The sequence below is a fragment of the Neopelma chrysocephalum genome, unplaced genomic scaffold, assembly GCF_003984885.1.
Source record: "Neopelma chrysocephalum unplaced genomic scaffold, ASM398488v2 Primary Assembly neopelma1_84, whole genome shotgun sequence".
Lineage (NCBI taxonomy): Eukaryota > Metazoa > Chordata > Aves > Passeriformes > Pipridae > Neopelma > Neopelma chrysocephalum.
Window position 1 is genome coordinate 7,285,976 of NW_020897746.1, and position 27,647 is coordinate 7,313,622.

The following is a 27,647-nucleotide window of genomic DNA, read 5'->3' on the forward strand; positions in this document are numbered from 1 at the left end:
ACAAAGCTTTCATTGTTTAGTTTCAATTAGTGCAGTAATTGCATGGTGGTACACTTGCCATTTGCTTTTTGCAGTCCTGCTCCCAAACTTGTTTCATCAGAAGTGACAATGTCCAGAGGTATCTCATTAACTGTCTAATCAGAGCAGCACCACAGGGTTGCCTCTTGGTTTCCATGGAAACCTGGGCATCCTGCAACCAAAGCCACTCTGAGGCAACACTACAAACCCTTGGCAGTCCGTGCTGGGACAGCTTTGCACTGGTGCCTTCTGTCCAAAGGAAACACCTGTGATGTCATTCCTCCTCTTTCAGAGCTATTTATGAAGAAATCGATGATGTGCTGAAGCCAGAAGTTAAAAAGAACACAGACTGCTGAGGGTGGAGGGGGAATCTTGTCCTGACCACGTTATTCTCTGGTGCTGTTCCTGGGCAGTGCTTCCTGTAACCTACAAAGTGAATAACACAAGAGGTTTGGGCACAACAAATAATTAGTATTGGAGTACTAAGCTGTGTGCAAGCTGAAGAGTTACTTGGATCTACACACCTTGACAATTTGTCCTAAATGTTCAGCTGTGTGTTGTTCACGGTGACTTGCATGGTTATTTTGAGGTATTTGGGGGGCCTTTAAAATATGACTTCTAAATTCACCTGTGTAGGAAGTAACACTTGACACCTGACACAAGTAAACGAAAAGGACACTACATTTACAGAAACTGCAGAATCCAGTTTCTGTTTTGGCCTCACTGCTCTCTGTGTTCATCTCCCTGGAAATTTATAAAGGGGTTTTGATATACAGGACTTCTTTCTAAAATTGGGCCTCTTCAGAGATATCTGAAGACACAGTGTTACTTTCCTACAATCATATCCTGAATACACATTTTCTTTTTTTTTATTTCCTTCCTAAAATCCCCCAATATAGAGAACCAAAGCTATGGGACACAAAGTGCTGTCATCCATGATTAACAGAACAGAAAAAACCTGCCTGTTCCTATGTTGTTGTTGTTGCTTTTATTTACTCAGTAAATATTGAAGGGGGATCAATTATTTCTCTCAATGTTCCTGCCCTGCAGAGATTGTTCTGGTGAAGGAAAAATTAATTATCTACAATGCAGATGAGCAGTAGTTATCCATTTACTTTAATTAAGTTGTTTAACCCTGTTAATAACAGTTTTATCTTTAAAAAATTACAGTGCCTTATCTATTTTAATGCTGAATGTAAACTGTGCACTTTAACAGGTATAGTTCTCTGAATTTATGGTTGATATAAAATTTGAGGACATAGTTCATGTTCATAGCAGATAAGCTAATTTTTTGTGAAATACTGCATTTTAAACATTCCTTATGGTAACTGTTTAAGGGATAAGTTCTCAGCTGGTTTTGCAATTTTTGTAGCACAAAATTCCAAATAAAAGCAAATGCTTACTGAGAAGTTAACTCTCATTTCTTCAGAGTTTTTGCATATTTGTGTATTCCCTGAAACACCAAATGTAGGTGGTTTTGGAAGTATTTTAGTGTAAACCTGTGGTGTGTCATTGCATAGTCAGCAATGTTGCTGCAGGACCATTAGAACACCTTGCTTCTATCCAAAACACAAGTTTGGGGTTTTTGTAAGCTGAGGTGAAAAGGCAAGTTGTCTTACTATAATTTTTCTTGTATTATTTGCAGCAGCCTGAGAAAACAGCTGAAAATAGGATTTGAGGTGGATCAATTTTTTCCCTACAGCTTCGTTGTATTGGCAAAACCCACACACTGATGGGTAACAAATCAAAAAGGGCTATTTCAGTGTGGTAATCCATAATGGATGATTGCTGACTGAACCTTCATGTATTTAAAGCAGCAAAATGATCACAGATAAATGGAAGGGAACTGGCTAATTACGGAGGTTACAGAGCTTGTTTTGCACTTGGAATGTGCTCAGCATCTGCACAAACTTGGGCTTTCAAACTAGGGGGGAGAACCTGCATTTTTAAGGAACTGGAACTTGCCAGGGGGATGTTCCTTTTCCTCTGAAGCAGGTGGCCAGAACAAAGGAATGTGTGGAGAACTGCCCTGATCAGCTTTCAAAAAGACAATGGACTAAAGTCAACCCAGGTAAGAATTTTTTTCCCCTAGCCTGGATTCAAAGATTGGTCTTGATGTTGGGTTTTCTTTTCCTGAAGCATGCTGGAATTATAAAGCTTGCTGCTGTCTTCATACAGATATATTTAATTTGTGTGGGCTCCACATGTTTTGCTGGATAAAATGCATTAGAGAGAGGAAAGAATGAAAACTTATAACTTTAGTATACAGTGAAGACCTGACATGAATGTCATCCAGAATCTGTTTAGCCAACACAGATACAGTAATGCATTTTAAAGGTAGCATCCATTTATTTTCAAAAGAACACTTCTTGAATTATTGTATGCAAATATAACTGAGACTCAAGTAACTGGAAGTCATTTCTGATGTACCCATTACCTTTTCAGAGTCCAAGCAAACCAACATAAGTCTTTGTTAGATCTCATCTGCTGAAAGGGGTAGAAAGAACTGGCCTAGCAGATGAGATACTAGCTGAGATTAACTCCTGTCTGAAAATGAGTAGGTCACTTAAACCTGCTCAGCAACTCCTCGTTTGCAAAGCAATGATAAAGTGTTATTACACCCACCCCACAGATAATGACCAAAAGTTACATAAATACAGGCTTACGTGGTCTGGTGGTAAACAGCGAGTCCCTCTGAAGAACTGCTGTGCTGCTGGGCAGGTTCTGTTGGACTCAGCCTCTGAATGGGGCTGATTTAGGCTTTTGAGAAGACTCCTACACTGTTAATTTAGCTGCAGTTTAGAGCAGTTGTTTATGTACTGCCCTTCCCTCAAAGCATTTCGTACCTAAGCCAAGCCTGTCTCTGTGTAGAGGTGCCCAGGGTGCAGCCCTCTGCAGAGGCAGAGAGTACTCTAATTAGAGTACAGATACTTGAAATGAGTAAAACACAACATGGAAATTAGGTGGTATTTCTAAATGGAAACCAACCCACAGATCTGATGTGCTTACACTTAAATTACTGTTCTAATGATAACAGTTTCAGAGCAGTCTGCTCTTACCAAATGAACTCAGTAGAATTCAGTAATAATCTGAGAGGGTGCCTCATCTTCTGAATCATCATATCCTCCAGTGCCAGGGAGGGTTACACAGGAATACAGTCTAACTTTATTTAGTTATGAGATTTCCTTAACTGGTTATCTGGTTTTACCTTTTTCTAAAGTAACTTAACATGGAATTTATTCTCCAGAGCCAGCAATGCAACTTTAGATGCTTAATAAACTGATTTGTTCCTCTGTATTTAAATGAAGATCTCAATTTACCCTTGGGTTTAAAAATTTGTCTCATAGTATTCAGATAACATTTTATGAAAAGATGGCTTGAGAAAACCCTCTCAATTCCAGGAACAGTGTATTCCCTTCCAAATAGTATTCCAACTGCATTAAGTTGTTTTTTAAAAAAATATATATATACTTTAATAACAGCCCGTGTTGGTTTAATAATATAATTTCATATTGCACAGTACTCCTGCAGTTTTGAATTGCAAGGAAAAATGGTCTTAAAACTGTCAGTCAGGCCGCAAAAGTCCTTTTTGTAGAGATGGCCCATTACTGATATCCAGGAAGTGGCAACTTCTGTCCCTCCTTTGCTTCAAAGAAGGTGTAAGAGAGGGTGATCAAATCAACTTTAGCCATTTTAGGGTCCTCTACAAAATCTGGATCAATGTAGAAAAAGACAGGCATGTCCACTTCCTCTTGAGGATTCAGCCTCTGTTCTTCAAAACAAAAACACTGCAGGGGGAGAAGAAAAAAAAACACAATTAGACAATAGTGATGGCTGGCAGTTTTATCTCTGCCAACATGAGAGAAAGCTTCGTCTTTTAATATCAACTCTCATTCCCTGTACATCCCTAAAATCCTGGGAAGGATCAATCATATGAGCAACACAACAGCAATTCCGTTCCGTTTCTTGTATTACAGCGAAAGAAATTAGCTTTTAATGAAGTGTGCAAAGGTGCCAGTGGGCCAGGCCAGCTCACCTTGTTCCCACCTGCCCTCAGAGTCAGTGGTGCTAATTGATGGATAACTATTTTCTTTCATGTAAAGGAAAATGCAATCTTTGCTTTGTTCACACTTACTTGTATTTTATTGAAATACTGTCCTGCTTCAAAGGGGATCACGTTGTAGGTGGAGATTCCAATTATTGGTTTGTCAGTAGGATTTTTTGCTTTATAAAATGCCAGTGCAGTCTCTCCTGGTACCACCTGTGTAACATAATTGTACAGTGATTTTCTTTTTTTCTTTAGCCAGTGCAGCCCTCCACCCCTCAAACCAAGTTCTTTGGCCTTTAGCTAGAATTAATTTTCTCTTTTGCTGTTTCAAATTGATTATTTCATGAATATTTTGCTTACATACAATTCACCCCCATTCAAAAACAGTCCTGCGAGGACAGGGAAGAGGAAAAAATGGCACAGGTTTAGATATACAGTTACACTCTATATTTGTATTTTAAGTATATATACACACTTTACAGTGTATATACCATATACATATGGTGTGTATACCATGAAGTGTATATAAAAATACAGTTTTGATAGCAGGTCTTGATGGGATGGTGGGAGGCAACTACGCTTTGACTACACCACAGCAGGCACTTAAGTTCTGCCCTCTGGAAGCAGAAGCCACCAGCACCCAACGTGCCATCCCAAAGTGGCAGAACTGAGGGAGCACCCTGGGCTGAAGTGTCTTGTGTGTTTTCCAGATCAGGGCCCAGATATGCCAATGGATGGATGTCCACAATCGGGATGCAGGAGACAAAATCACACGAGGCAAAACCTGGTGCCTTCACAGCCGGGCGTTCAGCTTTGGGTTCCTCACTTTAAAAAGGACACTGTGGTGCTGGAGCGTGTCCAGCAAAGGGCAACAAGGCTCGTGAAAGGTCTAGAAAACGTCTGATGAGGAAGGGCTGAGGGACCTGGGTTTGTTTAGTCTCAAGGAGGCTCATGGGGGACCTCATTGCTCTCCACAACTCCACACAAGGGTGTAGTGAGGTGGGGGCATGTCTCTTCTGCTGTGCTTCCAGTCAGAGGACCAGAAATGGCCTTAAACTCAGGCAGGGGAGATTCAGATTAGATATTAGAAAATTTTTCACTGTTCGTGTGGTCAGGCTTGGAACAGGTTGCCCAGGGAATGGTGGGGTCACCATCCCTGGAGATGTTCCAGAAGCGCGTGGATCTGGCGTGGGGTGCTGTGGTTTGGTGGTTTAGGGGTTACAGTGGCAGTGCCGGGTGGATGGCTGGCATGGGTGATCTCTGAAGGTCTCTCTTCCAGCCTTGACGATTCTAGGTGAGGGATCTGAGGGGGGGAATCGGAGCGACTCACGTAGATCTCCCTCTGCTGCGGCTTGAAGTTCCACTGGATGCTGGAGTGCACGTCGGCGTTGAACGTGACCCTGATGACCCTGTCCCGCACCGGCTCCATGCTCTCGATCCGCTCCGCGCTGCTCCCCGCGCCCGTGGTCCCGCCGAGCCCCGTGGCCTGTCAGGGAAGGGCAGTGAGGGCCCCGCGCTCCCCGCGCCCCCGCCGCCCGCGGGCCCCTCGTACCTGGCAGTAGAGGCGGTAGAGCGGCACGGCCGCGTACGACAGCCCCACCATGCCCGCGGCGGCCGCCGCGATGTAGCCCACGGCAGAGCGGTTCCGCCGCCGCCACTCCTCCTCCTGCTGCCGGGTGAAGGGGTTGGAGCTCCGCACGCCGCGGGTCCCCCAGAGCCCGCACCGGGGCAGCGCCCCGAGCCGCAGCCCGCGGGCACAGCGAGCCCAGCCCGGCCCGCACAGCGCCATGTCCGCGGCGCGGGGGCTCTCGGGAGAGGCGCTGGAAGGGCCGGGCGGTGCCGGCTGAGGGGCGGGAGCGGAGGCGGGATGAGGCGGGAACGGGGCGGGTCGAGCCGCCATCGCCTGCCCGCCTGACATCGCATGCCCGCCCGACATCGCCTGCCCGCCCGCCGCGCCCCCTCGGAGCGGTGCAGAGGCGCGGGGGGTCCCGGTGCACCCGCCGGTGTTCGGTCCCTCCGTCCCCCCCTCAGCGGGACCGCTCGGGCGGCGGGTTTGTGTACGAGGTAACTGGCGCACCTCCGAGGGCTCCCGGCACGGAGCAGTGCCGGGGCGGGCGGTGCTGGACGGGAGCGGCACCGGAGGGGCGGCCAGGAGCGGGTTCAGCGAGCGGGGCACGGCCAGGAGGGGGGGTTTGTCCCGCAGGTACCTGGTAGCAGGGTACCGAGGGATAACCAGGATACCCGCGGTACCAGGGTACCGAGGGATAACCAGGATACCCGTGGTACCGAGGGATAACTAAGGTACCCGCGGTACCGAGGGATAACTAAGGTACCCCCGGTACCAGGGTACCGAGGGATAACCAGGATACCCGCGGTACCAGGGTACCGAGGGATAACTAGGATACCCCCGGTACAAGAGTACCGAGGGATAACCAGGGTGCCGCAGTACCTGGTATCAAGGTACTGCGGAAAAACCACACGCCTCAGGTATCTGGTACCAGGGTACCGAGGGATAACCAGAGTGCTGAGGGATAACCAGGGTAACTCAGATATCTGGTACCAGGCTACTGAAGGATAACCAGATACCCCGGTACCCAGGGTACTGAGGAGTAACCAGACACTTCATGAACCTGGTGCCAGGGTACCTCAGGTATCTGGTACCAGGTTGCTGGTGGATAACCAGGGTACCTCTGTACTGCCCGGTTATCCCTCAGGTGCCCGGTTATCCCTCAGGTACCACCCCAGCATCCCCCGGATGGGCACTGGGCACGGGGCTGTTCCTGCTGGTCCCTCCGAGACCGTGCAAATCTCCTCCGGTTGTGGACACTGACACCGGTCGTTTATTTGTTTGTTTGTTTTCCCTAGTGATGTTTTGGTGCCTGTTAATTTCACTTCCCACAGCGCAGGGATTTGTTGTTGTTCAGGCACAGGTATTGACACGCTGCAAAGGGATTAAGAGCTGTTTGCAAACAGCAATAACTTCAGGATGGGCATGGTCAGGTAAATTCACAAACAATAGCTTTTCCCACGACTGGTCCCATGCACCATAATAAACTTTGCTCTAGCAATACTTGAATTTACAGCTTTGGAGCAGTGCTGCTCTTCTGTGCTGGTTCCAGTAACACGAACCACATAAGGACCGGCAGCTCCTGATATTGCTTCATTTTCCATTTAGATGTGTTGAATAAGAGAATGGTAAAGGCTGGAGTGAAGCAATATTGTGGTACTTCCACTGTATTCACGTAGTGGTTTTTTGATCCTTTAACGAGAGATCTGAAAACTGCAGGAAATTTTCTGGTATTCCAAATATTGACCTGCAGGAATTAGTGTTTCTGTTTCCTGTTGACCTGTTGTATGTGCTAATAAAAGCACAATGTGAATTACTGGGGGTTTTGTTACCTTAGTGGTATGTAATCCCATTTTGTGTGTTTTGGCCTGTCCTACATACTTCATGTGAGAAGTTCATGCACACTGAATTCTAGACAGTAAGTTAAAAAAACATGAGAAAAGACACACAAAACACCTTATCATGTTCCACGCAACGTTCCCTCCACAAGAAACCTTTGATGGAGGGAAAAAAAAATAGAGAGACTTTTTTTTGTCTTTGGCAGTTACATTGCTTTATCTTGAAATTGTAATCTGTTCTTTCCTTTTTTAGAAGATTTTAATCACAGGGGATTCAGGTTTATCCTAATTCCTACCTCATAAATTAAGAGGGAATTAGGATGTGAGATGTTTTGGTACCACATACAACGAAGTCTGTGTTGTTAACTATTTTCAGCAGTGAAGTGTAGCTGTTTTATCATGGCAGTTCTCCTTTTCCAGCTTGATTTCAATTAGTCAGTAATAAATAAGAATGTTTTCAGTGTCTGAAAATAGACATGACCATTTAAATTTCAAAAAGTGGTTTCTCTTTGTTTTTTTTTTTACAGCAGTTGTTATCCTGGTTAGGAGCCAGTTCTTCATGTGTCAGAATTCTTCATTTTGAACTTTTATTTAAGTAGTGCACCTAAGAAGATGTCCAGTACAGATCCCCTAATAAATACAGATAAAAAGTAAGTATTTTTTTTCCCTCCAGAGACAAGAATACAGCAATTACTGGATTATCATATGAAAATTCTTGCAGTTCCATTAGTAGGATCTTGTTTTGATGAAGTCTTCAGGAAAAATAACTTTGATATTGAATCAACATCTTAGAGAAGGTGACACCAACACCAGTGAATTTACACATTAAGGGAGGAAATGTCTCTTAAGCTTTTCATTAAGTTAATCAGCACTTGGTTAGGACTGGTTCTGCAGAGATAAAACCCTGCACAGAAATTCCTTAGTGCTTCTGCAGCTATGAAAACATACTTGTAAGGTATATACCAAATTATTTCCTTGTATATATAGGGCACCTACAGTAACATAAGACACTGTATAGAGTTTATCTATTATAATGCATGAATTTTTCAGAATACTACGGCTGTATGTATTTAATGCTTTATGTGTAGTGGTTTGGAACCATCATATTTTTACCAATGCCATGGGATATAAAATTATGATGATATTAATACTACAGAATGTAATGTTATCCACTCAAAAGTTGGATCAGATTCTAAATGGCAAAACTGGATTCAGTCATGATTGAAAACCATAACTCCAGACCCTTCCCAAACTGCCAAGTAACTGTGGCAACACTGTCATCCAAACCAGAATTAAAACCAGGCACAGACAGCTCCTGCTGGACTATCATGTTTGCTGTGCTTTTGTAATAGAATCCAGCCAACAGAATTCAAAAGCATTTTCAACCAATTTAGCATAGATTTAGAATTATGCCACCTCGTAAATAACTTGATTTTTTTGAAAACCAAATCCACAAAATATTAAAAAAAAAATCTTCTTGGTTTTTACTGAGACCTGAAGAAACCAGCACTCTGCTTGTCCCATGGAAAGATAGAAAGATACATCTTTAAGAAGCTGTGGCTTGCTAGAATCATGTGGAAGGTGTTCCAAAGGCAATTTTTCACATATGAGATGAACAGGAAAGGCACCTCTAACTGCACTTGAGCTACATGATAATGGCAGACTATAATTTTCTGTGCTTTCTGATTTTCTGGGAGGCAGTATCGATGCACAATGCTCCAAGAATGCACTTGGTTATATATTAACTGAGGTTTACCTAAACTTTAAATACCATGTTTCCTCTCTACACAGGGGTTAGCCTCAAACCATTCATGCTTCTCCACAATTACAATATTGCCCAAGCTTTTTTTCATGTTTAACAATTGCCATATAATGACATGTGTTTTCTTTTACTCTTTATGACCTAATCAGCAAAATGTATTTTGAATAATTAGTGGTTTGGGATAAATCAGAATAAGTGCTTTTCCATGCTCTATGACACAGCATTCCTTTGGCTGTGGTCCTTAGTATCTGAATTTAGGGTTAGTGCCCCTGAAAGGGTGCAGTTGCTTAATGGACTTGTAGAGGATTTTTGTAAAAAACCTTTTGTTTTATTTATAACAAAAAGATCTTGTGAATTTTATGCCCAAAGATTCTGCAGATCTTTTTGTCATCTTCTAAGTTATCCTGTAATCCATCTCAGTTGCTAAAGCATTGCAAAACTTCCTTTGGGAAAGGCAGGTCATAATTACAAATGTTGGCAGAAAAGAATAGTTTACTGGCTGTTTGGAAAGGAATCCTACTTAATAACAAATGATATCTCTTGAAAAAATTTAGTCTTATTTATTGTGAATGTTAAGGACTTTTGAGTTGTTACAGTATTCCTAGATCATTCTGGAAATAAAAGGTAATTTGTGTTCTCCTGAGTATGTTCTTGAAAGGCAAAGAACTTGCAAGAGAAGCAATAATGCTATTGTTCTGTATGAATCCTTTAGAAACATTAAAAGCAGCACAGCAGCAGAATTTGAAGGTAAAGAGGGATAGAAGCATCAGGGATGAGTTCAGGAAGCTGAACAATGCACAGTTTACTTTGAAGGAGGGATTGTCTGAACAAGTGATGTATCACTGCTAATTAATAAAATGGGAGCAATAAGCTTAATACTACTTTATGTCAGCTTACATTGTTCAGAAGTTCGTAATTTCTGGTTTAATAAAAATACCTTTTGGCTTTTTAACAGTGAAAATGCAGAGCCCTGAGCCAGGCTGGTAACTGGGGGACAGATTTCCATTGCAGAAAACGTGACACTGGAATCAAGCCAGATTGGTCTGAGAGATTTGCTTTGACAAATGCTCCTGATATTGATACCACAAATTGAATTCCACTGGTGACAGTTTTGCTGGAGAAAAGTTATTGGTATTTTCTCTAACCTTGCCTGGAGCAAAGCTAATTGGTACAAGGCTTAAAATATCATTGGGTTTTCTTTCACCTGACTGCAATGCCGGTAACACCGACATAGTAAACTGATTGAGAAAAGATTACAAAGGGCCAAATTTTTATCTCTGAATGGATGTGAGCAATCCAAAGGATGCCAGTGGAGCTTTTCATGGTCTGGGAACTGGGAAGGCTGCTTTATGTTCCCCCTTCCACCTCTGATCTGCTCCTTAATCTGTGGTGGGTCACTTTACCCCTCTGCCCCTTCAGTGGCTCTGCAGGCTCTGGGGCCTGGCTCTGTTTGAACACTGTACAGCTCGTTGTCTGTAAGCAAAGGGATCCTTTCTCCAGAAAGTGCTAATGAAACCACAGTCACTGCAGCTTTAAAAAAAAAAAGGTGCCTGAGATAAGCGAGTGCATTCCTGGCATAGCCGAGCCCTCCTGCTGCACAGCTCCAGACCTGACAGATGCTGTCTGCTCACAGGATCACTCCTTGCTACAGAGGATTCACCTTTCTACTTAAAGCCCTCAGTGAACAGAGGATATTTGGGTTTCGTTTTAAATTGCACTCTTTTTATATTTTAGTAATAGGGGTGCATCTTGTGATGCAAGACTGGAAGGAAATGATCATTAACAGAACTGATGTCAGGTGCTCAGAACTTCTGAAAATATGTGTGTCTCTGCAAGGCCAAGCTTCCTGTCAGCAGGGTCTGACCTCTGGGAACAGGATTATATTTTTAACTTTTTCAATCAGATTATTCTCAGTGTAATGACATAAATTGACCAGTTTTATTGCCTTTCACAGAAGAACAGATGTATCAGCTTCCCTTCCTAGAGAAAAATATATAACCCAAGTTCTGTGTTAACTTTTGACTGCTGCATATTGAAAGTCTAAAAATCAGGTTAAAGCGTGGCACAGGTCAATAGCATGATTGAGAATGCCAAGTAATAGCATAATGGCATTTGTTTCATTAGTGCTTTCAGTCTGCTTTGTTGGCTTTCCCTTTTGTGAGGCTGTACATAATCCAGTCTGGTAGGAAGATTGCTTTGGAAAGGTCATGAGTTACTGCTTTTGACCTTGTTTGGAGGGAGTGTAGAAATAAATTATTGGAAGAACAGGAGAAAATAAATTTATTTTAATCACGTCACTTGCCTTTGGCTGCTAGATCCAGATTCCTTAGTCACAGCGCAGTAAATTTTCTCCTTGGTATTTATCAGCCTTTAAAGTTGCTGTAAATTGCCATTTCAAGCAGAGAAAAAGTAAACATTACCTCGCTAGGTGAATTAGTCCATGTGACGCAGAGGGTTTCAGAGGAGATTAAGTGGGCAGAGACGCTTGGCTGGAGCTCTGTGTTTGGGTTTTTAGTGAGCAGCAGAAATCATCCAGCTCATAACCTTTATCCAGCTGAACTGGAAGCCTCCAGAGTGTTTTGGTTGCGTTGTCTTTGTTTTTGCTGCCGTCCTGAAGAATGTCCTTACTCTCACCAGGGGCTGAAGATGAACCAGAGCGTTTTGATGGGCTTTCTCTCCTGTACTGGTATGCTGGGGGCACTGTTCTGGTCTGCAATTGGGCAAAGTACAGGAGAGATCATTTAAAAGCTGTGGGCATTTCTTTTCATAAGCTGACAGAGTTTACTATTTAGATTTTCGCTTATGTGTCAAGTAATATCTGTTTTGTGAGGAAAGTGTATTATCCTGGATAAATATTTTGTTCGTGCACATAAATGACTAATAATTTCTCAGGAATAGAGATCAGAAGAATATCCTGTGTGTTGCAATAAGTCCTTAGAAGATAAAAAACCTAAAGCTGTTGAATTTCCTTGTGTATTCTGCTAAAAAGTAAGAGAAGGAAGTTCATTTTAATTGCCTTTACTGGAGCACCTACACAAAATGATATGCACTTAGTCTGTTAGTGTTCCAGGACTTTACTTGGAGTGTTGAGTTTAGCATTTTCTAGTGTAAGACAGTTATAGTGTACATTTTGTTGAGTTTTGCTTGTTTATTTTGTCTGTTGCCTCTCATCTGCTCTGTGCTAAAACCTTGCTTACAAGAACTTTTGCCTGACTTCGAGAAATGAGCAGCAAATCTGATTTTTTTAATTCATATCTTCTACAAAGAGCATTGAATTATTTTTTGCTATTCCTACCAAGTTGTTTAGAAACCTGTTTCCTTATTTATACCATTGAGCATATTTCTAATGCTCTGGGGGCAGTATTCTAACATTTCATGAATATTAAATAATGATAACATGAAATTAATGTTGAATGGGTGCTGAATCCAAGTCTTTTTACAGTGAAACTCTTAAAGCCCCGTTTATTTTATTAGAACTGTGACAAGCAGCTTGACTTGAAGATCTCTCTCTAAGCTCTGTGGGGAAAAAACTAACATTGAAAATCAACTAGATGTGATATGCTAAACAAATTCGGGGCATTTGAAGATCCTTGTCTTTATTTTTGTATGATAAAGTAATTTTAAACTGTGTGTATTGGAGGGATTTCATATCTAGAGCATAAAAACACCTGAGTATCTTTTAAAGGTACCTGTTCAACAGTTCTTTGTAATTGTAGGTGACAGCATCAAGACAATTCCACTGTTTCAGAGCGGTCCTATTCCTCTCCACTGTTTATTGTTAGTTTGTATATCCTCTGTATCCTCTTTGTCAGAATGCATTTTATGCTAGTTATGATCTGCCTTTTGAAAGTGTTGCCTGTTCTGTCTGGAAATATGAATCCTTTCCTATTAAGTGTCGTGTGCTTAGATTTGATCATATTTCATGATCATTTTATATGGCAGTATATAAGTAGGTCCTACAATTTCTAGTGAACTCTGAACTTTAAAGTCTGAGGTTTGATCTTTTAAGACTTTATGAAGGTAAACCTCTGTGTGACTTTGTGTGAGGTTGAAGTAACTTTTGTTCTTGTTTTTTTTAATTTTAACTAAGAAAATGCCATGTGAGAACTGCTGAGGGCATGGCAGAGCAAGAACCAGAGCAGGAGTAGCAAAAGGCAAGAGAGAAAAACAGTACAATAATTGTCTATTTTAAAGATCAGTGTAGATTTTTTAAGTTTTCAAAGATACAAGTCAGGACAGACCTGCAAAGAACATGGCTGGGATGCTGTATTTCAGATTCAGAACAATTTAAATTCATGGGATAATCGAAGTGACAGTATTGGGTAGTAACACTACTAAATAAAAGCAGTTTGGTTCACTTTTAGCCATACAAAGGGTGCCTTATGCTCTGCCATGTCATTGCAAGGTCATGTGCAGTTGTGTCAAATACAGCCCAAATACACTGTCTGGGTTTCATCATTTCTTTTTAGCCCATGAAACAATTACTTCAAGAACTATCCAGTGAAAATGCGACAGTGTTTGAAGCATACGCCTACTTTTTGTTTCTAAATATGAATTATTGGGTCTGTTCTTGTAGCCAGCCTTTCTAAAGCAAAGGCTAATTTTGCAAATACTTGAGAAACTTGCTTTTCAGAGCTAGTGCTTATCCCTTGATAAAGAACCCTCATCCAGTTTTCTTCTACAAAATTCTAAGTACTGCAGATGTTCTTTAGAAGCTGGATCTCCTGCCTGGTGCTAGAGTTTAAGAACATTTGGACCTTCTAGATTTCTCTTTTCCTTTTGGCATGGCCCCAGTTAATGACATGTACCGTGGCTTTTGCAGATATACCCAGTTTCAGGCATGGAGTTCAGGCTGTGCTGGATTAGGTTGTGTGGGAGGATTTGGGTCACTGTGTCCTCCACTTTGATCTTCTTTCGCCCCCTGCTAATGAATTCTGGTTGTTCCATGTCACTTTAACAACACTCTCTAGAAAATACAGAACAATATGTATGTCTGTCTGATACAGAACAATATGTAGGTCAAAGCAGAAAAACCTGAGTGGTGCTTCTGCTCTTTTCTAGAAGAGATCTGGTGAGTCTTCCCCAAAAATGGTACAGTGGCAGGGCAAAGGAGCTATGATACAACTTGCATTTTTTAAATCATAATTCATCTAAATAAAAAAATAAAAACTGGACTTACAGGACTTCTTAACACTTTGCATTCTCGGAGCGGTGTGCTGGTCATGTGTCCCATGAGACTGTAAATTTAAGTTTCAAAACTCTACTTTTATTCTTCCTTAATTCTTTAGCTTGATGAACTGACTCCAAAATATTCCTCTGCCTTTAGACAATTTCAGGTGCCATCCTGGTATTTTCTCTTGGGGTAGGAGGGTACACAGGGGACCAGGCAAAAGAGTTTGGAAAGAAACTCTTTTTTACAACAGAAAAGGAAATCAGTGTTGAGTGAAGAAATTAGGAGACTGTAGGGAAAATATTATGTTCATAAATAACAACAAAATTATATGTTAGAAAATGCTTTTGTATGCATTGTCTTAGCTGTGGTTTTATTTTAATATTCATTACCTGATCTAAGATGTTATGGTATGTTTTTCTTGCCTACATGCTAAACTGGACCAGGTTGTGGGGTTTTGTTTATATTTAATCATAATCCTTTTATTAAAAATGAAATGGGGTTCACAGTTCATCCTGAAATGCTTTGGGGGAAAAGGACGTAAACTATGTACACTTTGTAGTACTTTGTCATCTGATATTTGTGACGAGGAGGTTGATTTTCGGGTGGGGAAGGGGTGGGCAGAGGGATCAAACAATATGAAGTTGTCAGTGGAGGACATTGGTTTTGGTTTGTGTTGGAGTTAAAAACGTGGTCACTGTGATTTCTTTTATGTTAACATAGCTCTGCATACATTTCTGTAATTTAATGGCTTTTATTTTGTTCCTTAGGACCATTATGGGCCCTCATGGAATCAATCGAGCTGTTCACCGCATTTCCTTTTCTGACTGTCAGAATGGATTAGGTAACTAAGATTGCACATCCTTCTGGTTCAGAGTAAACCAAAGCTTTAAAAATACCTGGTGAGCTTTTTCAGGTCACACTGTCATCTCCAACAGTTTATCTGGCTTTTGTGGATTTGACTCTTAATAGATTTAGCACAGGAGATGGAATAACCAATTTCTTGCTCGTTTCTTGTTGGTTTTTTTCTGCAGGAGTTAAAATTATTGGAGGTTATCGGGCACAAACAGCAGAAGATTATGGGATTTTTATAAAGAGAATTCTACCTGGAGGGGTTGCTGCTGTAGATAGTAAGTAATTTTGAATTTATTTGTTACAAACACACTACATATTAAAAAAAAAATCTGTCAAAAGAAATTTCAACTCACAGTTAATTCCACAACTGTGAAATACAAATTCCAGTCCCACAAATATGTGTTGTGTGTAAATAATACAAATAGCTAAATAACACTTATTTTCAGTGGCTATTCTGTGGTTAATAAGGCTGATTGACAGTTATTAGTCTTATCACAATAACCCATCTTAATTAGGATCAGAAAGTCATGACAGTCATAAAATTTTTATTGCATTAAATCACATAAAATTGAAAGGAAAAGTCATGTTTGAATACTATGTTCACTATTTTCCTGTTGATTCATGAATTACTGTTGATTTCATTACAAGGCCGTTTGCTCACTGGTGACCTCATTTTGGATGTCAATGGAGAAAACTTGATTGGAGTAACAAATGAAAGGTAAATTTGATTAGTGAATGTTTATTAGAGCTTGGAATATCATATACAGGTTATTCTGAACATTATCAATGACTGAGTGAAAGAGCTCAACTCCCCTGAGGTCCTTGGAGTTCAGCTGGAAATTAATTTATCCTATAAATCTAATTCAGCAAAACTGTTGTGGAAAAGTGAATGACTTGAAGTTTTTATAATGCCAGAATAAACTGGTTTCTTAACAGATTACAGAATGTGTGTGAAAATAGCATTAGAACATATTAAGCTGTTAAAATACTTTGATAACTGTTGGTTCAATACTGGTGAACGTAAATGATTCAGTGAACAGGTAATGGGACAATGAAGGGGAGATGGTTTAGAAAAATCTGGAGGTGGTTTCTGTAGCTGGATCACTAGAAATCAGTGCAGCTTAGTGCTGGAGACAGAGGCTAAAAATTCAAATAGAAAATCCTGTATATATCGCTGAGGGAAATCGTGAGCAAGGCACCACATCTGAGCAGTGGTTTTTGGCTGGTGTGGGCTGTTAAGCCTGAAGGAGGTCCAGGAAGGCAGTAGGATGGGCCAAGGAGAAGTGGGGACAAAAGGGAAGGAGGGGTCAGTCCCAGCTTGTTGCTGTCAGCAGCTCAGAGGCACCACAGTCTCTCTTGCTCCATTCCTCAGTGCTTAGTTGGAGTTATGCTGCTGGAAAGCACTTTTCTCTGTATCTGGCAGTGAAAATTATTAACTCTGGTAGAAATTTGTCCATTTTCCTGCTCTTTTAGCATTGCTCTGTACTTCTTGACAGCCCCCTGGTGTATTTATTTGGCTGTTTTCCCCCTTGCAGGGCTGTTGACATCCTGAGAACAGCGTCAGCATCTAATCACATGTCTCTCCTCGTTGCAAGAGATGAAGAAGCAAAGTAAGAGAAAAATCTGTTTTAACCTCAAAAGTAATAAAACTCCAGTGCTATATCTTGGGTTGGGGGCTGGGCTTGCATGTATTTTTCTTTCAGATTAGATTTAATTGCAGGATTACCCCACATGTCACGTTTTTTCTGTGTGGTATTTGATACCAGTTCATTCTGAGATCACTTGGATCAATTCAAGTAGCAAGCTCAGGCCAATTTCAGCTTAAAGAGGAGGATTTTAATGTTATGTTCCCAGCTAATACCATTAAAAATTATGTGCCGTGATAGATTTTTTCTTTTTAATACTTCTCACATTTTAAAATAATAAAAAATTAAGAGTCTACATTAGAGCTGCAGTACCACAAAACTATATGATTTTTGAACTGGTCTTGCCTTCTGAAAAAAGGCAGATTTAGTTATTGTTTCCCCTTGGAAATTTACTTTTCAATCTCTAATGAGCTTTGAATGGTTTGGATAAGCAGGTTAAACTATTCAGTGCAGCAGGTAGTCCAAAATACATCCATTATAAGGGCATTTATGTTAAATATTGCTTTAACCTTACTGTTGGAGTTAAGCATATAAACCTATATTGGCAGAGCATCATCGGAAGCACTGGATCCAGGTCTGTGTCCCCTTGTGACTTAAATCTCCAGAGAAATGAGCTGTTATGTAACTATTTTTGATAATCATTGCAAGAGTAGCTGCTGTTATTTGCCTGTCCTGGGATGTTCCACTTACAGAGTAATCTCTGCATAAAGGATTTTTCTCTAAATTCCTTTAGCCTTTTGTCCGAGTTAAGCTTCCTTCTTTCTGTTTCCTTTATTTTGTGTATTTGACAGACATTTAAATCACTCTGTAGCCTCTGATCTCTTATTTTTTCAGACTGCCCAGATATATGTGAGGTCCACTCTTAATCTGCTTTTATCTAAAGCATACTGGCTTAGTTCCTCTAAATTCCTTGAATAATTAAAATCCATCAGTCCTTTAACCACTCCGGGGGTAGGAGCAGTGGCCTGGGCCAGATTTGCCACTCCAGACAGTCCCTCACCCAGACACCTGTGAATTCATTTCTTGGGGATTACATTTCTGTGCTAAAAGATTATTTGATTTACACTCAACTGTGTGTTCCCTGGGTTTGGCATTAGTACAGTAAATTTTGTCATTTAAAAAAATAAAAATGCATCCAGCAGCTTTCAACTGCAGTCACTGGAATTACCTGGGAATTACTCTCCCTGCAATCAGTTAATTTGTTTTCTCTGTGTTTAATTCTGCAGTATTAATTTGCCAATGTTTCTGGCTTACATCATTCTAGATTACTTACATTTTTTAAATCGGGTATCACCGAGATAATCATAGCTCAGATTATAAACTTTTTATTTTTAATTAGGCTGGATTCAATGTTAGGTGAATCAAGCATTTTTGTTTTCTCTTCAGTGCATGTAATCCAAGATTTACATCTTTACCAGTTTGTTACAATATGACAGGTGACAAACAGCTGCTGTTTTTGGTTTGTAGTAGTAGTAGTATTTTCAACTATTTCCATTATTTCAACAGTGCATTTGACCAAAAATTTCTCTTTATTTCAACGAGAGAGATTTCATAATGAAAAAGATAAAGCCTAAGGAGAGAGACATATTTAATATACAAAGATGATGAAATGGACTGAAAAATTCTGAGAAAACTAAGTATTTGCATCTGTTTTGGTCATTATTGAGTAATTAATAAATATTTCTTCTATCCTCTTTTTTTTGAGGTGCCACATCTTTGTTTACCAGTCTCTTCTGGGTTCTTGTTCAGTGTAATTGAACTAAAAGCATCCTTTAAAAACATGAGTATGCTGTAATCTGATTCCTTCTAATATGAATAACTTTTTCTAGATCTAGGTAATACCACTGTTTTATCATTTCTAATTGACTTGGATTATAAATTTTTAAAGTTTTGCAATCCAGGGTAAAGAAAGATAATAATTAAGCTTTTTCAGCAATAGTCCATTTCATTCACAGTCTGTTGCTTTTCTATCTTTATCCTGTATTACATGATTTTTCCTTGCCTTTTCTGGACATTTGACAGGGATTTCCTCTTTCAGTTGAGGTTGAACCTCCTTTTCTGAGGAAGAGAAACATCAGTACAGTGCAGGTTTCACAGGGTGGATTCCAACTAATGCCAAATCCTGACAAAGAGGATCTTTTTATTGCCACAGGAAAGAATTCCATGACCTGATGGATAAGTATGGCTCTCACAGTGACAACAGCTCTGCAAGGAGTTCTCCAACACATCTGTTAGCTGGTGAGAGATCACTTCCAAGCCTGACATAATCCTGTGGGACAGCCAGCCTTGGGTGGAGTAGGAACTTGCACTTAAAACTCTTAATCTGGGGGGAGATCTCTTGGAGGAAGTGACTGAAAGTCAGGCAAAACACGTGGTTACTTAGACTGTGACATTTATAGTCTAAAAATACACCTTGAGGGCTTTGTGTGTCAGTGTCCTCCACTTTTAAATATATTACCATCTGCTTTCAGCGATTTTAATTAATGAATGATGTGAAAAGTATTTGGTATTTGTAGCTGAAATGTGCTGCAAGATTTCAAAGCACTCATAAAAAAATTTGAGCTAGATTACCATAAATTCTGATCTTTGTGGAATTGCTGCCTAATTAAGATGCTTTATATAGCACAGGGGATTATTCTTTAGGAAAGTCAGTTGAGATTTTGTTTTTTGCACCTAGATTGGAAAAAACTGTCACTTGCTATGTTTTAAAGTATTATTCCTGGGACCCTGGGTGACTTGCACTTCTTACCTGTGTAGACTTAAGCTTCCTTTTGATTGTCTCATTGCTTTATTTGTCTGTTTTCCAACATGAAAATAATCCTACTGATTTTACATGAGCTGAAATTTTGTGCTTTTTCCCCAACGGGTATTTTATTTCTTTTTTTTTCATCGTTTCTTTTCTTGAAGCAAAATCTACAGAGAGCCTTTCTTCTGGGTCATCCTCAAGGTCACAGAGTCCTCAGTTGCACCTGAAGGAAAACACCACTACCTGCAGCAGAAATAATTCTGTCCCAGCTCCATCCCCAAAGCCTGCAAAGTAATTTCCAAAACTGACTCTCACTGTCTTGTGTGAGCTGCAGGAAATGCTGTATTTGGCTGGTCAGGAGAATTTGAGTTGAGCACTAAGTGTTAAACTTTTGTTTTATTTTTTAATTTTTAATCCTGTAATTTATAATACCGTGGATATGGCAGACTTTCAGTTTTAATAAGTTATTTTCCCATTTGTTTGTCATTTACATGGTAGAAGTTGACTGCTTCTGGTTTATGTCCAGGTACTCTCATAAGCTTTGGATATACATATATATATATAATAGACAGAAGTTTTTAACCTTGTAGTATAATGTATCAAATCTTTTTGTAATTGTCAGAAGTAACACCTGAAGTCGCTGATTTTGTAGTAATTTGGCAGTGTAATATTTGAACATTGAGATTGTGTCCACTATTTCTATTTGTTGCTGTAATATCTTATTGATTTTTACAAATACACAAAGATAATATGTTGTTTCAATCTTTATTGAGTATTTAGTTCTGTGCAGTAATTCTACCTTTCTTTCTCTTTGTAGGGATAGTGCATTTCAGATTATCTCTGTTTGCAAAGGAACAAGCCTAGGTTTGAATATTGTGGGAGGAATTAACAGAAATGAAGGGCCTTTGGTATATATTCAAGAAATTATCCCTGGTGGTGATTGTCATAAGGTAAAGACCTTTTTTCCCTTTAGACACCTGTATTTTTGCCTTCATTTAGTACCTGCTTCAGTATGTTATATATACAGTCATATTTTAAATACAAAATGTGTTTGTGTTTCTCCTTGCCTTCTTTTTAAACAGACTTCTCTCACTGCACTGCAGCAGGGTTACATGGTAATGAAAATTATTGTTAAGTCTATTTGAGGTAAATGAGGATCTTCATTCCCCAGTTTATGTATGAGAAGGTACAAAATCAACTTCTGTAAGAGGTTGCATGGTGAAAGGTAAATAGGAAGGATGGGACAGAGCTACAGATTTCATCTCTGGTTTTTTTCTTGGACATTCAAAAAATCATGTTTTCCTGAGGCTTTATTTAGATGAATCCTTGCAGTTGGAAATCATTGTGTAGGCAAATTAAAAAAAATATTCAGAAAGTGCAGATTAATAAAATGTATGAATCAGTTCTGATTACTGTTTTCATTCATGACAAATGCAGTATGTAAATCAGGAGGACTTGTCAGTTTAAAAAGTAAATAAATACTGCAACTATCTGGTTCAAGTAAACAGAACTTGTTTATCCAAGAATCTCCTTTGGCATCCTGAGTTATTATGATTATTTTGAAGTGTAGATAACCAGCTTTTGCCTCTGGCCAAGCAAAAGGCTACAAGCTGATTTCACAAACAATGAATTTTGTCCCCAAACAGTCTATAACTATTTGTTACTGAACTTTAGTAGACTTAAGTTTAGTCCTAAAATATCAAGTAAAGGAAAACATTCAGTGTTTCTCAAAGACCTCTTTTAGTAGATAAATGATAATCATTCTTCTTTTGTTTCTCCTATTTTGTTGTGGCTTCTAAAACATTTTTTCTCATTGCAAACATATAATTGAAAGCCTATCACACATAATCAATAGGCTGAGACATAAATTTTCAGCAGGTTCTGATGTTAGCACTGATAAAGGTAATTTCCCAATCTTGGTTATCCCCTTTGGGAAGCTGAAGCAGAAAACGTGTTCTAAACCTCTGCCACGTGAGGGCACCATTGAAATGGATATTCTTTAATAGACTGGATGAAAGCAAAATAAAAGATCTACAGGTTTTTTCTTTAATCAAAACCAAAACATTAAGTGACAAAAAAAAGAAGTAATAAAATGCTATCATAGGTTTGAAATGACACAGCTAATATTATGGTATGTGGATATTAAATAGGTATAATTATACTGGTCTTGAAAAGGTATTTTTCTTGTTTCCTGTGTATCATCTGTACACAGTTTGTTTCACTTGGTGATTAATTTCTTAAGAGATGAAGAACAGAGATGTGTAATTGGATGTTTATTACATTAGATAAATGTCATAACAAACTCTGTAACTGTAGGTGAATTACATGAAATTCCAGCTAAACTGTTGAGGCCTCTTTTAAAATGTGAGTAGAGAAAGCTTTTTCTTAGTGAGAAGTGTAGCCTAGCATGTTTAAAGTCTTGTCTTATAGTCTCTCAGACAGAAATGTGATATGTTCTTGTGTTGGTAGAGAATTTGCAATTAATTTAACAGAAGCACAAAGTTGACAGTATTATTTCTGTCATGGTTTTGCCTGGTGAATTCCTAATAGACTAATCTAGTTTTCTCATTAACTTAACATGGCTAGTGAGTGCCTGATGAGTCCCATGTATTGCTGTGAACATTTGGGTCTGAAATACAAATGAACCCAGCTTGCAGCTGAATTAATTAGTAAAGAAGCTTCCTAAAGTCAGATGGGTTGGTGCTCCTTGCTGGAAAAATCTGTACTTCCTTTGGATGGGGTTTTTTTAACAGAATATGTATGTGGGTCCAAATTTCTTCTTTAGACAATATCTGTGGTGTGTTCTGTCTAATGAAGTTTTTATAATGACTGCTGTGATGGTGATTAATGATCATTTAATCTGTTTATTCCTGGAAGATTGTCAGGCAGAATGCACAGCTGCTCTTGGTGTTTCTTGTCTCAGCAGATCCAGAGGAATATGTGAAAGTGCTGTGATTATACAGTTCTTTCTGTAGTGTTGGCAATTCTTATAAAATTAATGGGTTTGGTTTTTTATTTGTTGTCCTAGGATGGACGATTGAAGCCTGGAGATCAACTTGTGTCCATCAACAAGGAGTCCATGATTGGTGTCTCCTATGAAGAGGCAAAAAGTATAATCAACAGAACAAAGATGAGGTATCTGCTACTGTCAAGCAACTAAACCTCCAAAATGGTTTATTATATGATGTTTATGATCAGATTAATGACTTGACTTTAGAGGAAATGCAGGCATATTAATTTTTTTAATATTCAATTGCAATATTATTTCATAGAAAAGACTCAGATGCGCCTTTTAGACCTGCAAAATTATGCTACTTGAGTGCTTTCAAAAATAAAAAATCAAAGGAGAACCCAAACCCACAGCCTTTTTAATGATGGGGAATAGAACACCCTTTTAGAAAAAGATTTCATAAAATCACACAGTGTTGAGAAACATGTAATTTTTTGCAGAAGTAACATATAATCTTACAAACAATATAGCATATAATATGTTGAAACTTCTTTAATTTTAGGTTGGAAAACTTCTGGGAGATAGCTTTTATTAGGCAAAAAAATATTCCCAGTTATCCAGAGAATCTGCAACGTCCTTTCAGCCTCTTAACATCTTCTGTAGCATATGGAGAGCAACAGGCTCTGCCATCTCCTAATGGGAAGCTGGTTTCAACATTCCCTCCAGATGCTGTGAGTACACTTATTACTCCACTTAGAATAAAGTGAGCAAATGGTTGTTTTCTCCTAATTTTAATTGAGTTTCCATTTTAGTAAGAAAATGGCTATTTTCCTGCACAATATTAAGTCTTTGGAATATCAAAAGATTTGCAAAAACCGTGTTGTGTAACAGGAGGTTAAACCACACTGATGAGAGGAATAAGACTGTTAGTTGACTTGGGGTAAGACAACAAATCAAATAAAGTAAGCATTAACTGTGTTCTTAAGATACAAAGTTCTCCATAATGTTTCCCTAGGTAGTAAAGTTTTGGAATGTGATATCTATAGTTATTTATTTCAGAGATAAAATACTCTCTGTTTACTACATATATGTGAACAGTACAATCTCAGAAGTTACACTTGCTCTGTGATGATGGGATTTTTGCTTTAAAAAAGTCCTAGAAGAATGTGGGCTTTTTCCCCTTTGAGCTCATCAATTGTTAATTCATACAACTCACCTTAAAGAAGTAAATTTGTAAAAGGAATAATGTTGACCATAAGAAAGAAGATTTTAAAACTATTATTTTAATTTTTGAAGGAACTTTTTCAGTTTATCTTACTTTTAAAGCTAAATAAAGTATGGCCTTTGAACAAAAATGAATAAAATGTTCTCTGTCAAACACAAAGTCAAAGCAGGTGATTCTCAATTCTTCTTATGTTTGTACTAAAAATTCTTGCCCATTTTTCTTTCCTGTTAGGGATATAAATATTGAAACAAGTTGCCTAGAGAGACTGTGTTATCTTAATCTGTGGAGATATTCAAACTCCAGGGTTTTGAAGAGGCCCTGATCTGAGTTTTTCCAATGCCATCCCTTCTCACCACCAGCACCCCCTCCGTGCCTTCCATTGTTGCTTTGATTTGTCCAGCCCTTTTTTCTCCCCCTGGTCTTCCTTCCTGTCCCTCTCTTTTTACATTAATGTGTGTTTCTAGTTTAGCTTGTGATCTGCTTCAGGAGTGGTATTTCATGACTTTTGATTTTCTTTTGTAGATGGAAACTGGAGTCAAGATGGGAGAGCAATCTCCCATTACTCCAGACAACAGTCCTGCTGATGTGTCTGCCACGGGTAAGTGCTGACTTCATTCCCTGCCACCCTTTTTTTTTTCCTTTGATAACTGTCTTGCAGCACACACTACATGGTGAGACTCAGTAGTCTTCAAAAAAAGGAATATTTTTATAGTCCTAAATAAAGGACTGAGATCAATGGATTTTTAGGAGCTTCTGTCAAATATAACTTACATTGTCTTTAACAAACAGCTGAAACCAAACAAGAACGAGTGATCACAACATTTGCTATACAGCAGTAATGATAATAGACTCAGGAGAAACCAGATAGTGAAGACTCACATATAGATCAAGATTAGGTTGCCATAGAAACTGTGCTTTCTTGATTTGATGAAATTCTGTGGACGTGTGCTGCTTGCATGGGGTTTTTTGTTTAAATCAGGGCAGCATATTGGAGGGGTAGAAATAACATGCAGACCTCTAACAGCCTTTCAATTCATAACAAATAGAATATATATGTTAATATTTATATTTGAGAGCCATGACATTGGAACAAAGACAAGAGTCACTTTGATCATCTCTCTAAATATCTATTTTGAAAACAACACTTTAGGAAAAACAGAGTTTGTGGAATTTGGTCAGAACCAGATTTGAGCTGAACAATTGTAATTCCTTTGGGAAACAAACATGTGTTGTGTTTAGAAACAGTCTGACCCAATAATGAGAGTCCCCATTGGCACAGTGACAGAACTGACTCTGTTCTGTATTTCTATGTAAAGACCTGAACTATATCCTTTTTCTTCAGGCAGTAGCAATTAAGCATAACCTGAGCTCCTCAACTTGGTGTCTGATTTACTGAGAAGAGGAAGAACAAACATACAGGATCTGATTCAGTCCAGATATTTCTCCACTGGTGTTACTTAAATTATACCTGCATTTATTATAGCCCGTGTTAGATATTCATATTTAAAATGAAACAGTTCCTATAATGCAAATCTGACCAGTTGTCTCCCTTCCTTGAAGGGTGAGCTGAATGAATGTGAACTTTTGGAATTGGAAAGATTGTAGTATTGAATATACTTGGAGATTAATGATCACACAGATTTTCATATAGACCATGAAAAACACCTCAACTAAATGAAAGAAACAAGACAAAAGGCTGTTTTTTATTATATTCAGAATATGAGACTCTTGGTTAATATAATGCAATACCCAGGAGCTTTATTGTTTAAAGAGACCAAGAAGGCCACAGTTTCTTAACACACCTGAATAAGTGGGTAGTGGAGTGGAAAGGACAAACACTTGCAGCTCCAGTTTGTGCTGTTTCTTATGTTTCATTTTCTTCCTATTTAATATCACATCCTTTGTCAAACCTGCCACTTCTTTCATGCTGCCCTTTATCAAGGATATCCTTTCAAAGATAACCTTGAAAAAATTAAAGTATCTCTTAGAGGACATTTTTTTATGCTTTATGAAAAAATCAGCATAGCTTTGAGAAGTTTTTTGCACAAACCCATACGAGAGGCTTTTTCATTCTGAGCTCAAAGGAAGTGTGCCAATTCCACCGAGGTTTAGCCCACTGTCTTCAGAATTTAATATAGCATGTGAGAGGTGTTAGTGTCAGAGATTTTCAAGATGTTTTGGTTTATGCTTTTGGCATATAGAGAGAATGTAAATTACTTGGAGCTTGGAAACAGATATGCTGTGAAACTAAAAAAATTTTAAAAATAGAATTCTCTGCGCTTCCTTCTGTTCCTTTAGAGAGAATCTCAAACTGCAAAATCCTTCGCTTTTTAAATGCTGGGTTTGGTTTTGGTACCTTTCTAATCCATTAATGAAACAGTGAATTAAGATCTAAATTAGATTTATAACTAATGAATGCAAACCATGAATTTTTTCTGTGTACACAGACCTAAAATCCAAAGAAACAGGCAGTTCACTGCTCCTTCTGCCTGCTGTCTGTGAGCAAAGGCTGCCAAAGGTGGTTGTGTTGTATCCACAGGTGTGTCTGAAATATGACAAAGCTGTGACTGTGTTTCTCCATCAAAACTCAGCATGCACACACAAAAAGAAAAAAAAATAAAAGGCAATTATTCTGAAATCTTGCACAGGGGCTGCTTGGTGCTGCTGCCTTCTTCTCCCTTCCTCAGCCTCGTGGTTTGTGTGTGTTGGAAATACAGTAGGTGCACCACAGGTTATTAATGCAACTGGCTAAAAACATGGGAACTTGGGGAAGGGGCTGATGGCTGATGGGTGGGAGTTCTTGGAAAAGAGTTCCTAAGGAGACCAGGAAATTCAGTCTAAGCTCCCTCCACACAGCCCTTAGTTGGCAACAGGTCATCCCCTCTCTTTCCACAGTGTTTTCTGGATCACTCCATATGTTTTTGGGAGCTGTCAGTTGTGATGAGGGTGTGTCTTGGAGGTCTCTCTTGGAATTCACAAGTGTGTTTCCCCTTCTGTTTCCTGAGTATCTGTGTATCTCTGAGAGAAGAGAAAACACCACCAGTATAAGCCATATGCTTGATGGATCACTCAGTTATTCCTGGTTCCTTTCTGCTAATTTGCTACTTGTCACTTCTTTATACAAAAAAAATAGTGTAGGTGATTGATACCCGTAATTTTTGTTTATTACAACTACGTCCTTTAAAAAAAAATAAAAGTCAATCTAAGTGTTAACATGTCTTTTTAGCAAGTGGGTATTTAGCTGGCACCCACTTGACAAGCAGAGCTTTAGAACAAATTTTTCAAAGCAATAGTTACAACTAGATAATTATTAATTAATTTTTTCCCTCTTAGCTATTGCCCCCAGCCAGAATGATGATTATGAGCCTCGAGGAAGGAACTCGACTATTCGTCTCAAAACAGAAAAACTGGAGAGGGTAAATACTTACAATCTTTGGAGTTTTCCTTCCTCCCCCTTCCTGATGCAGGTTAAACATGTGGACAATATTCCTAGGCTGACAAACTTTTAAGGTATAAACTACACACAAAATTTTCCATTCGAGTAGTTCTTTCACGTTGCAGGGCAATACTTCATTTTATATATTGGGCAAATTACTGTTTTTGTTAATCTAATTACTGATTAACTCTTCTGGGAATCCGAACATCCCTCAGGATTTTTAAGGCAGTTATTAAGGACAAAGGGTTTTGCTTATTACACTCATCCATATTCAAGGTTAAATAATATCTGTACATCTCTCAATTAGAAGGAAAAGTCACAGAGTGGCTCTGGAATAAAAGTGTTGTCAGTGAGAGTGTACCAGGATACAAAGGCTCTTTGAAGTA

The 27,647-nt window shown here is 39.2% G+C and overlaps 3 protein-coding genes across 9 annotated transcripts in view; 2 read left to right on the top strand and 1 right to left on the bottom strand.

Annotated features, from left to right (window-relative positions):
• TOM1L1 (target of myb1 like 1 membrane trafficking protein) overlaps positions 1-1,424 on the top strand; it is a 33,856-nt gene extending 32,432 nt beyond the window's left edge. For all 3 annotated transcript variants that reach the window (XM_027691818.1, XM_027691816.1, XM_027691815.1), the window contains exon 15: positions 311-1,424. In XM_027691818.1, coding sequence (XP_027547619.1) covers positions 311-374 — 64 coding nt within the window. In that variant the 3' untranslated portion in view covers positions 375-1,424. The remainder of the gene's footprint in view (positions 1-310) is intronic.
• Positions 1,425-2,261: 837 nt separating this feature from the next.
• On the bottom strand, positions 2,262-5,977 carry LOC113971556 (cytochrome c oxidase assembly protein COX11, mitochondrial). Its single transcript, XM_027691619.1, has 4 exons — positions 5,619-5,977; positions 5,397-5,552; positions 4,154-4,279; positions 2,262-3,806 (listed from the first exon to the last, which is right to left on the bottom strand). Exons 1-4 carry the CDS (start codon positions 5,964-5,966, stop codon positions 3,624-3,626), a joined length of 813 nt encoding a protein of 270 aa, XP_027547420.1. The 5' UTR covers positions 5,967-5,977; the 3' UTR covers positions 2,262-3,623.
• Positions 5,978-6,021: 44 nt separating this feature from the next.
• Positions 6,022-27,647, top strand: part of STXBP4 (syntaxin binding protein 4) — a 67,574-nt gene continuing 45,948 nt past the window's right edge. For 3 of the 5 annotated variants that reach the window (XM_027691614.1, XM_027691617.1, XM_027691618.1), the window contains exons 1-12: positions 11,800-11,919; positions 15,174-15,247; positions 15,438-15,533; positions 15,907-15,976; positions 16,794-16,868; positions 19,057-19,142; positions 19,812-19,941; positions 20,468-20,600; positions 22,679-22,785; positions 23,163-23,331; positions 24,348-24,423; positions 27,159-27,241. In XM_027691614.1, the coding sequence (XP_027547415.1) occupies positions 11,852-11,919; positions 15,174-15,247; positions 15,438-15,533; positions 15,907-15,976; positions 16,794-16,868; positions 19,057-19,142; positions 19,812-19,941; positions 20,468-20,600; positions 22,679-22,785; positions 23,163-23,331; positions 24,348-24,423; positions 27,159-27,241 (1,167 nt within the window). In that variant the 5' untranslated portion in view covers positions 11,800-11,851. Of the gene's footprint in view, positions 6,131-7,998; positions 8,122-11,799; positions 11,920-15,173; positions 15,248-15,437; positions 15,534-15,906; positions 15,977-16,793; positions 16,869-19,056; positions 19,143-19,811; positions 19,942-20,467; positions 20,601-22,678; positions 22,786-23,162; positions 23,332-24,347; positions 24,424-27,158; positions 27,242-27,647 lie in introns of those variants that run through there. The other 2 variants (XM_027691615.1, XM_027691616.1) reach the window with 2 other exon arrangements.